Here is a 12,037-nt window from a genome sequence, read left to right on the forward strand (position 1 = left end):
GAATAAAATGAATATACACAAGAGCATGTTATGTGTTTTCGTGCGCTTGTTAATATACAACGACCAAAAAGATATATACATAATAATTTAACATCTTAGTATCGATTGTTAATAACTCCCGTACGAATAATTCAATAACATTTTTTTTTTGTCGAGTAGCCTAAAATTAAAACGACTATGTCACAAAAAAAGCACGAATTGGTCCATGATAATAATTACCTATAAGCATGTGTAAATTACAATTCGTGTATTCGCGATTTGTTACAACATAATAAAATTCAATGTCAGCCAGTTTATGTCAATTCAGTTAAGTATTGAGCGGTCTCGTGTGCACCGTAGTATTATTTCAACGTTTCGTTTTGTTATAAAATTTTAGAATCGGTATTCTATTTAATTAGTGGAAGTAAGTTCTTGTTTTATTTTTAAATTAAAATTATCATGTTTTAAAAATAACCAATAATTTTATTGATATGCATGTGAACACATGTTAATTTATGTAAAAATTTGTTTTAATTTCCTTGTGTTAATAAAAATTTATTATTTTTACATATTTTTGAAGATTCTAGTTATTATAAAATCAAAATATGTTCACAAAATTTTCAATGCATATGTTTGGAAAATTCTGATGTGGAAAAAATATAAAATGTTTAAATTTTAGCGCTCTAATTTATGATGCAATTGCAAATAAAGTTTCAATTTAAAAGTTACATTACTTTATGCAAAACAAGAAATACAACACGTGTATTTTATATTTGGGGCCACGTAGCGAATTTACGATCTTTATAAAATCGTCCAGTTTCATTCTTTTTTTAATAATATTTTTTTGTGGAGAAGTTCAATATTCATTTTGAATACGAAATAAAAAATAAATATTTTTAGTAATTTAATTTTTTTTAAACAAAATAAAAATGCATACATATATTTACAATACCTTGATGTTTCTTGCAGTCCGTGAGTGATCCCCACTTAACCAAAATTGATAAATTTTAAAAACGGAACAGTATGGAACTGCATAATTGTTTGTGAATAAATTATGTATTCCACAGATTTTAATTCGCAAATAGGATTAGTCAAAATTTTTCGATTTTTGACTAAAATTTTTATTGATTGTATAAATATTGCAAAAACAGTTTAGACGAGATTCTCGGCAGAATTTTTCCTTTAGTCAAAGGCTATTCGTTATTGTCGTGTATTCGCTAGAAATACACGGCAATACTACAGTTTCGAACAAAAGAAAAATAATAAATTGTAATTTTGTTTTGATCTAATTTGTGATCGCTTTCGTAGAAATAAGAATTCTCTTTTAAAAGAAGTTCGAATAAACATATGGCTAAAAGCTTTTCGTTTTTCAAATAAACGATGATTTTCATGATATTTCAAGTGAAATATTGTAATTCTAACTTTTATTTTGTACTTAGCCCAATATTTTTCGAAATTTTGATTTTTGATCAAAAATTTTTGGTATATTTAATTATTTCTTTAAAGCTTGTATATTCCAAAAATCACATCCAATGATTTTTTTAACTTTGTTTTCTTCCCCAGAATTTTGTTTTTGTTGAAAACAATTTTCTATTTTACTTTTGAAAATGAATATTTTTATATTATTAATTAACAAACTTTTACTGCCGTATTTCACCCCCTTAAAAATATCGAGGCCGGATAATCGGATGTTCCGTTAGAATCATAATATAATCCAACAACTCGGAGCACATATTTATATTTTTATTAAATTATTATCAGAAATATTTATACAATTACAATACAAATATAACTTGATTTCTGTATGTCCTTTGGTTAATAAAAATTAATTTTACCACAATTTTTCAATAAATACAATAATTTAATTCATCGGAAAGTATTTGGGTTGATTCCTAATGGCCATTTGCACTAGTTTTCTTTCAATGGGTCTTGCTAAATGTATTTGTACAATTTAACTCTTTGCAAATATGTACTGCTTTTAGACATTTCAATCAAACACACTTTGGGATTATGAAAACTAATGTTAAGCTCTACTAAATACTTTGAACACAGATATCTGTATAACTTTATCATTTTAGTTTAAAATGTGTGGAATTTGGGCTTTATTTGGATTAGATACTAATCTACCACAACAATGCAGTTCATCGTTTACAAAAATCAAGCATCGAGGTCCTGATGCGTGGAGGATTGAATATGATGATCGATTAAAAGTAAGTTTAAATTAAGTTCATTTAATTATACAAAGAGATTTTTATAAAACTTTGTTCATAATTTAAATAATTTATATTTAATAATTATTAAATTCAAAGTTTTCATGGCGGTTTCAAATATTTCAATTATAAAGCACCATGTGTCTTATTTGCTATTGGATATTAATAAAAAAATTTTATTATTCAATCTGATATACTTTATGTTGTTTGAATTAATTTAAACGACTTCTTTATGGTTTACAACCAATGTTCAAGGATATATTTTATAAACCAATTTAAATTAAGTGGTTTTAATTGCTTATTTAAATATTAATAATTATGTTGGGACATTGGCGTGATTTCATTTCGCAACGCCGAATATATTTGCTGGTGCAGGGGTGAGATACCAAGGAGTGTGACTGTGTGACAAGGGGTGAGATACCGCGCGAAACTGACGCCATGGTGCTTAAACTTACTCTTACATATAGGAGTATCTATTACTAACAATTATGGATAATATGGATAAGTTTCCAAATTAATTTATATTTAACATATTTGGAAATAAATCAAAATAAAAAGTATATCATATCAAGTCATGGAAGATTTGTACAGACCTACCATATATGAATGCATGCAATAAAAATATATACCAACTCTAATAATTTTAAGTCTAACTATTGGAATTAATTTTTGTTTTTGCAGCATGGGTGTTTTGGATTTCATCGATTGGCAATTGTTGATAGTTTACATGGAATGCAGCCTATGAAAATACATCAATATCCTCATCAGTTGTTACTATGCAATGGTGAATTATACAATTATAAAGAAGTAAGTCCAAATTCGATAATTAAAATCATGAAGATAGCAAATTACTTCCACAGTACGTCTTCATGCAGATAATATAAAATAGATAGAGAGCTGATCAGATGATTTACTGAAGATTTACTCATGGTTACGGTCTGCTAAGTCTTAAAAATGATAGTAGGTAATGCCCCAAATCGCCCTGTAAGGGTCCGCGAATTTCTACGTGGAATATTATTGGGTTTTTCAAAGTGCTGCCAGAAAACCCAGGCGTATTTTCCTGATCCTTTCGACATCCTCAACACAACCAAACAAGTTTTACACAGTTTCCAGAACCATCACCTCATACTTTTATATCTCGTATCGACATCTTTTGGTTTTTTCGATTTAACTCCGAATTGGGACCACTTGTTGGTCTCAAATTTTTCAGGATAAATATTTAGAATCACATCTAAATACTGTAATATTTAAGGCTCAGCAGAACGTAACCATGATCATCAGTAAACCATAGGGCCAGCTCTCAAACTAAAAAGAATAGACAGGAACGGAATTATTGCTTGTGGTTGATCAAGATTTATTTCGAGGCTATTGAATTATAAGTTCATTTCAACATTTAACGGGAGGGATGCGTACACTTAAAAAAAAAGTATTAATTTAATAGGAAAGTTGTTAAACATTTTAGAGTAAGTATTTGAGACACCGTGAAAAATTGGTTAACACTCCTTTTGAAATGTCTGAAAACAAAATTAACAACCTGTCAGTGGTGAGGTTTCCTCCTGTCTTCAAAATGCTGCCAGACGGTTTCAATCGGTTCCATTTTGAATTCAAACATCACCCCCAAATGTATAGAAGCTGTTAGACTATTTCCCGAAGTTTAATACACAAATTAACAATTAAACTTTTGTTATTTGTAGTTAAGAGCTCAATTTGGCTTTGAGTTTGAAACAAAATGTGACGTTGAAATAATATTACATTTATACAATCATGGTGGAATCGAAAATGTTGTTAAAAACTTAGACGGTGTTTTTTGTTTTATACTCGTTGATCTGCAAAAACAAAAAGTATTTATTGGAAGAGATCCATATGGAGTACGTCCTGGATTCAGATTATATAGCGAAGGTGCTGGTGTTTTAGGTATATGCTCTGAGGCAAAAGGTTTGATATCCATAACGAAAGAAATGAATGGCAACAAATGGGTATTAGAACCATTTCCTCCATCCACTTTTGAAGAATATGACTTAAACGATGAAGGATCTGCAAAACTTAGTAGACGTGAAAAATATTATAATATTGGTGATCGACCAGCATTTGTACCATTTATTCCATATGAAAGTAAGTTTTATATAAAATCTGGGATATTCTGAAATATCGGTAAGAAATGCTTATAAAAGTCGTTAGATTTTATACCATTTCCTACCACTCGCCCTGATTTTAAAAAGGAAATTTTATTTAAAGAATTACACTTGAATAAAATATTTTTTATTTTAGGTTTATCGTCAACAGACGTCCACCATAACATTCGAGCTTTATTAACACAATCGTGTAAAAAACGTTTAATGGCTGAAAGACGTATTGGGTGTTTACTTTCAGGTGGATTGGATTCATCATTAATTGCTGCTTTAACATTGAAGTTGGCAAAAGAAGCCAATTTACCATATACAATACAGGTAATATTTTATGTATTTAAGGCAGTACGATATTGGTAAAGTCGGTAGATTGAGATTGGATAGAGGAATGTTATTTATTACATTGAATTCCTTTATTAATCCAAGCGCCAATAAAAGGTTTATAATTTATTCAGATTTAATCGGTTATCCAGTTTCATAAGAAATTTTAATACCATTCGTTATTATAATAATCACCTAAATCCCATGCATTTATACAATCAATTCGAATTTATCAGGTTTCATTCTAACACACAAATTGTTTGGTTATACTTTAACCCTTTTACCTATTAATGTAATAAACTTATTGTTTTCCAAATATTTTTAGACCTTCGCTATTGGAATGGGTGACAGTCCAGATATAATAGCAGCACGACAAGTTGCCAAACATATTGGCTCGGACCATCATGAAATTATTTTCACAGAAGATGATGTTAAACAAATATTAGATGATGTGATATATTCATTAGAAACACCAGATATAACAACAATTCGTGCTTCGGTTGGAATGTATATAATTGCAAGATATATTTTAAAAAATACCAACACCCGTGTTTTACTTAGTGGTGAAGGTGCTGATGAATTGGGACAAGGATACATTTATTTCAGAGATGCTCCTTCACCTGATGCAGGCCACGAGGAAAGTTTACGTTTGTTAAAAGATATTTATATGTATGATGGATTGCGGGCTGATAGGACTACTTCTGCGCATTCGTAAGTATTGCACAGTGAACGTGATGGTAATCATAAAAAACCTCCCCTTGATTTATAAAATACGATAAAAATAAAGATACTTTAAAGACTTTTTGATACTAAATTTATGTTTTAAACCAAACTTTACTTTCATTTTAAGGTTGGAACTACGTGTTCCATTTTTGGATTTACAATTTACAAGTTACTATTTAAGTTTATCCAAAGAAATGCGACAACCACAAAAGGGAATTGAGAAGCATTTATTACGTTCAGCATTCGATTACGACAATTTGTTACCACATAATATTTTATGGCGACACAAGGAGGCATTCAGTGATGGTGTCGCTTCTGTTAAAAAATCTCTATTTCAAATTATACAAGAGATTATTGATTCCAGAATCTCAGAGTTTTGTGAAAATACAATTGCAAAACAATATACACATTGTACACCCAAAACAAAGGAACAATTGTATTATAGGTAAATTTTTATTTTTGTGTAACTCCAAATAAGTTAATTGAATACTAAATTTTAATTCATAATTTCAGACAAAAATTTGAAGAATTTTATCCGGATCAAATTACTAGTTTCTGTCCATATTTTTGGATGCCTAAATGGATAAACGTAACTGATCCATCTGCAAGATTTATAAGTCATTATGCAGCAGATAAAGAATAATGTTTTAATTAAAATTGATTAAATTAATTAAAATATAGTTAAAAACATTTCGTTTCTTCTTTAAGTCCTAATTAAGTATTCTTTTTTTTTCTCACTAAGTAATGGAAAAGGAGAAGGGGTGCTTATCACATTATAAGTCAAAAAACTATGACAAGATTTCAAGTTCTTCAGTATGGAACGAAAAATGGCTGAGTTATGAATTTTAATATTTTTAGTAAAATAAGCAGGTAGAAATGATGGAATTACAAGAGATTTTTGCCAGTTGAGATGTGCCTTTTACTTCTCTTATTTAAAAGTTACGAATAACAGTGACTAATATAATCAGCTAAGAAGGTTCTCTTGTCCATATATATGAATGGAAGTTTTTCGCCCTAAAACAAATACTACTATAAAGTTGAAAAATATCCTCCCCTATAACGTCGAATTTCAAAACAGCATGTATATTTCTTTTATAAAATTGGTAATATACATACCTTCACACTCTAAAATAAAGTAGTGGTTGCCTGAAAAAGAAAAATTAATTATTTTTTTGTTTTTTGGTTTATTTGGAATTTTGAAAAATCCCAGAGTGCACATTTAAGCTAAAACTGAAATAATTTTGCCCAAGAGTGTGCTATCTATTAATCTATATATACTTGAGTTATTTTACCGAGGCCAACCTTGAAAAAAACAAAATAGGATTTTAAAGCACTCAGAATGATATAAATAGTCCGATCGTTTAAGTCTGCTTTAAAATAACAAATTTAGCAAAAATATAAATTCGAATCAATTAAATTGTACGGTTATGCTCGAAAACACACTTTGAAGTTCCCAAGATTGGCCTCGGTAAACTAACTTAAGTATAGGTACTTCAATCTACCCTTTCTCATGGTTTAGTATCATTTCTTTAGTTTGAACTATCAACAGTTTAGTGTATTCATTAAATTTTACATTGTAAGGGCAATATTCAACGAAATCACAAAAGGAATCTACGGTTTTTTTTACATTTTAGCTTTAAAATTTCGTTTTGTATTGATAAGATTGATAAATTTTACATTTTTACATTTATACATTTACAGATATTTAAGTAAATTGTCTGAAGATAAGGAACTTTTTCTACCATTTTAATATAAGTTCGAATTTTTTACCATTGATTAAGTAGATTGTTATTTTTCAAAAATTATTTATTTGTTAAAATAATAAATTCAGATTAAAATACACAATAAACGGACATAATATTCAACTTTAAACAAAGTGTATGTAACAAATGATTTTAAAATAAGGAATATTTTCATAATCATACTTTTAACAGTTCATATAACAAATTCACAATCAATTTATCATTTTGCGATTCGAATATAAGAATTAATTATTAAACGTAATTAATAAAAAAATCATAATATTCCTATTATGAAGTATAATGGTGAATTCGTACACAAAGCGATGAACGACACGTTATTAAAACTGTACTGCATGGAATTATGATTATTAATTGAAATATCTCTGGATCAATCAAAATTTCATAGTTTAGTGACAAATCTGTCTATATTAGGCCTTCGTTCGGCGTCCATCGCGTACGGTGTGAATTCATCATGAATATTTAAACGTGTTTAAAAAGAAACCATTAATAATCAGTCATATATTATAAGACCGTGTTATTAAATCAAATTCCCAAAAAATGAGAATAAAAGCGTGGCGTTAAAGCAATGACCATCGACACTTTTGAGCTTATAAATTTCAACAATCAATCATCTGGACAAATATTCAGGCAGAAGAGTTCAGTTTCTGCAAGAGCATAGTGCATGGGAAAGCCTGGATCATGCTATTTCAGATGAACGAAATATAAGGATTTTCAATCTAAGTAATAGTTGCTAGCTTTGTGTGTGGAAAAAAAATAACAAAAATTTTCAGGAAATATACTTTAAGGTACAATTTTTATATATTAGAAGCAAGTGCCGTGCGGCAACAGATTTGAGTTTAAAAATGCTGACTTCTTTAAAGTAAATTAGTGAAACTCTACAATAAGGCTTATAAAAAAGCAATAAAAATGATTCCTATGAATCAATGTAAAATGTTTTTGTTTCTGCGTATAGTAATTTTATGAAATGGATAATATGGTTAAACTGATCTTTCTAAACATTATTTAATCTTTCAATAGATATCTTCTATTTTTACCTCTAAAAGTGAAGTGTACGTCATTCCATTACTACTAAAAGTAAACCAAGAGTCTTATAAAACATTGACCTAGCAGTCCTGATCGCATGTGTAATAATTACACCTTAAGTGTTTTAGGCAGAACAATTTTCTTGTTCTATTTTACAGAGTAGAAACATTCATATTTCGGTGCAGACATTCGGAGTCTAAGTTAGTAGAATATTTAAATGTAATTTTAAGTCTGTTTAATCTGCGTGCCTCGTTACGAAGTTGCCCTAGCAAATAATATGCTACACACAATTTTATTTATTATTAAAAATTGTTTTAATTACTTGGTCCTTTATAAACAAAATGGCGTTGAGAGAAACAATTTTGGAATGTAATTATATTATTTTGTAAATTTTATAAGCTTCGAAATTTTTGCTTTTTTACTGATACATCAACTGATTTAGAATATCAACAATAAAATTTTGTGTACATCATGATAAAAAAATTATTTTAAGACCCCAATGTGATTTTAAATATAAATTAATTTTAGTAAATAATTACCTAAATATAAAAAATCACAGCTACATCAGTTTTTGATTGTTTTATCTTACGTTCTAATTCGTATTTGCCTACATACATTTTAAACAATATAAATAATAAAATTTACTCAACTTAATATTATAACTGAAGAAATACCACAATCATCGCAAAAAATTATACACAACACCATTCTAACGGGAACATACGAGGCAAAAGTGAATATATTTAGAAATTGCGTACTAAACGAGCGTTCAATTTCCAGATGTAATTTTTACCATCACCATGTGCACGTATGTTTGTGCACATAAGCGTTTTTCTATTTAGTTATAATGTGAGTGGCAGCTTTATTACAGTCCAGCAAAGGGACTCATCGACATTCTGAGGTAGTTGAAGTTTTTTTTTATCAACCTCAAATGTCTAAGCAACATGTTGCGCCTATTCATTGCGTGCAATACATATTTATCGCCAAATGTAGCAAATTTATAAACTTCATACTATCAAAAATAAATTCCATTTATTAAAAAATATAGGCATTATTATTACGTAAGTGTCCACTTGTGTGGACATTCATGATATTTGAAATTTTTAGAAAATAATCATTTTTCACTAGTGCTATTATTTAAGAATATTGTAAATTTACATATCTGCCTCATCTAGCGTTTATTTTAGTCTTACACTAAGCGAATAAAGCTACAAACTGCCGTCTTCTTTCATTAATTGGATGAACCCAATTCTCTCATTAAGCACATTTCTATGTCTTTACGCATGTTAATAAACAAAATTGCCCATTATTTGTTGAGGAAAATCCTAAAATCTGATTCACGATTCAAAACTTTGGCATAAGACAGAGTTCTTGACGTGGAAGACATGTGGTTACAACGAAATGGAGTAACTGATCAAACATAGTGTTGTTTGTTCTGATATCACATTATTTTACACTTTAATACCATAAATGGACCGTCAATATCATATGATTACACGCCATTGTATTTATTTTGTACTACCAAAGTTATAGTCGAGATAGTCTTCGATAAAGTATCGTCTGCTGCAGAAGGTTCATAAACAATTTTTTCAGAATTTATGGATTATTTAAAAATTTGTGGAGTAATAGTTAAGTTTCAGTTTTCTGTTCAACGTACAATTAAATAAAATCGTTTGTAAATATGAGGCAGGATTCTGTGTTGAGACAAAATTTAAGAAAAAAATAAACATAAACATAAAATTTTAAATGAATTTGATAGATTTATTCATTGATAACATTCCGTTTGATATTCACAAACTTGTTCTACATTCTGTTCTTAACGGTTAACGGCTCCCGATCACTAAACGTATATGCCAAAGTGAGCAAATTAAATGCATGCAATAAAACTTACATGAAATTAATATTTTCTGTTATTAGAAGTTTGTACAGTAATTTCAAATTGATATTCGTGCAAGAAGTATTTAAAGATTACAAACTTCTAATAGCAGGAACAACGATTTTTAAACATGGACAAGTTTAATACGGAGAATTTTGAGAAGAAAAAGTTCCTATTTTTTGTCGTTATCAGCAATCGGCGGCCCTTAAGAAACAGAATAAATTTTCCTACGTACACTCTTACCAAGTACACAATATCTCAAGTGCGTGAACATTTAGTGGAACGTATTATTTATCAAAATAAATGATTAACATCGGCATTATTAAATGATTTTTAAAACAATTTTACGAGCCCCACTAACGCTTAACATAACTATGATGTATCCATAAACAATTAAAGTGTTCGTCTTTTATTTGGGAAATAGGCTTTAACGTTAGAGTGATCTTAACAGTCATATAGATAAATTTATTCCATTTACATTTCTAGCCTTCCAGGCGCTATCGTGTTTTACAAGATTGACGTTTAGACCATCAATATCTGCCTTTGAGAAAAATATTTACTGCTTTTTCTAGTGGCTACCAAAAATATATCCTGGACACATCCCTTAATTATTCATGTTTACCATACTTATTTTAGTATGATTTCTGTTTTCCATTCTATCCTTTCTATTCTAGAATTGTAAATGGAATATAAACAACTGAGATAACGCGACAATATTTATAATAGGTAACGCATACATATAATTAATAAATTTTTTTAAATAATATATAATATAATATACATACATAATAATATAATGCAAAAAAGCTTCATTTTAATTAATGAAAATTATTTACTTAAAAATTCAATTATTATTTATTTCTCTTATGTAAATATTAAAATTTCTGTGACAGAAAAATTTATACAAAACGCGATACATACAAACTAGTAAAAAATTTTTTTTATATTATACATTATTAAAATCATATAATAATTGTTAATCAATTATAAAAAATGTTATATTATTAAAAATCACGGACTTAAGTCCGGCTTCACTACCTCTGTTTAACTGGAATTATTAATTATTTTTTACAAGCTTAGTCAATCAAATCTCATTTTTATCACTGAAGTGAATTTTAATTGATAGATTTGAAAAATTGATTAAAAGATTCAAGTGAATTAATGGTTGCGAAACCGGACCTGAGAGTTGAATTTTATCCTTAATCCGATTATTAAATTTATATTAAACTTCCCTTTATATTTATGTGTTTGTAGGCCCTTAAAAGCAAATATTCATAACAATTTGAAATAAAATTTAATTGTTGAGACAAATAATTAACCAAAGTAATTAATGCGCCAAAGGATTCACCACCCTATTTTTAACAGTGTGAAAACTACATCGGAAAACTTAATACTGTACCGTTTAAAGAAGCAAAAAATGAATATAATACTTGTAAAAAAAAAACTCAACATTTTTTAATGTTGAGTAACTAAATTTTATATGCTAATAACATAGATTGGTGCAAGTTTTGCTATTAATCTACAAAATTCATTTAACGAACAATTTCTTATTAAGATTTTCCAAAAGTGACCATAAATGTAACGATTTTAGATCGTGGCTCCAGTATTTCTCTTAAATTCGTTAAAATTATCGTTCTTTATTACTTTGATTAGCAGAGCAACATGGAGGTAAAGCTTTTTAAAGTTTCCTCTACGATTGTTTAATCAAAATTATTCATTATTTAAGTTCTAATATTCTAAAATGAAAAATTTTGAAAATTTTTAAACTTAAGTAATACTACAATATAAAACTTACAGTAAAATTCTATTACCTTTTTAATTATAAACTATTATTAATTAACGAAGCCTAATTTTACGTCGGATCTAAAAAATCCAAAGACATCTTCTACTTTGAATTTTCTCCTCAATATCGCTCTGCTTTTCTAATGTAATAGTTTTGATATATCGCACAGGTTATCTGCTTAGAAAAAAATTACCCTAAAATAAATTTTGGAAAATTCATTTTTCTGTTTATTG

At 28.3% G+C, this 12,037-nt stretch overlaps 1 protein-coding gene across 1 annotated transcript; it reads left to right on the forward strand.

Moving 5' to 3' along the window:
* The first annotated feature begins 256 nt into the window (after positions 1 to 256).
* On the forward strand, positions 257 to 6,002 carry LOC123291526 (asparagine synthetase [glutamine-hydrolyzing]). Its single transcript, XM_044871838.1, has 8 exons — positions 257 to 403; positions 2,058 to 2,189; positions 2,871 to 2,996; positions 3,884 to 4,301; positions 4,458 to 4,636; positions 4,962 to 5,347; positions 5,487 to 5,804; positions 5,873 to 6,002. The coding sequence occupies exons 2-8, from the start codon at positions 2,064 to 2,066 to the stop codon at positions 6,000 to 6,002; spliced, it is 1,683 nt and encodes a 560-aa protein (XP_044727773.1). The 5' UTR covers positions 257 to 403; positions 2,058 to 2,063.
* The last annotated feature ends 6,035 nt before the right edge of the window (positions 6,003 to 12,037 follow it).

The sequence above is a fragment of the Chrysoperla carnea genome, chromosome 2 (genome assembly GCF_905475395.1).
Source record: "Chrysoperla carnea chromosome 2, inChrCarn1.1, whole genome shotgun sequence".
Classification (NCBI taxonomy): Eukaryota; Metazoa; Arthropoda; class Insecta; order Neuroptera; family Chrysopidae; genus Chrysoperla; species Chrysoperla carnea.

Bases quoted from the DNA above. Each gene is read 5' to 3' on its own strand.
- LOC123291526 (XM_044871838.1), top strand. From the start codon at position 2,064: ATGTGTGGAATTTGGGCTTTATTTGGATTAGATACTAATCTACCACAA. The intron at 4,637-4,961 runs GTAATATTTTAT...AAATATTTTTAG, and splicing joins ATTTACCATATACAATACAG to ACCTTCGCTATTGGAATGGG. The intron at 5,348-5,486 runs GTAAGTATTGCA...TTTCATTTTAAG, and splicing joins AGGACTACTTCTGCGCATTC to GTTGGAACTACGTGTTCCAT.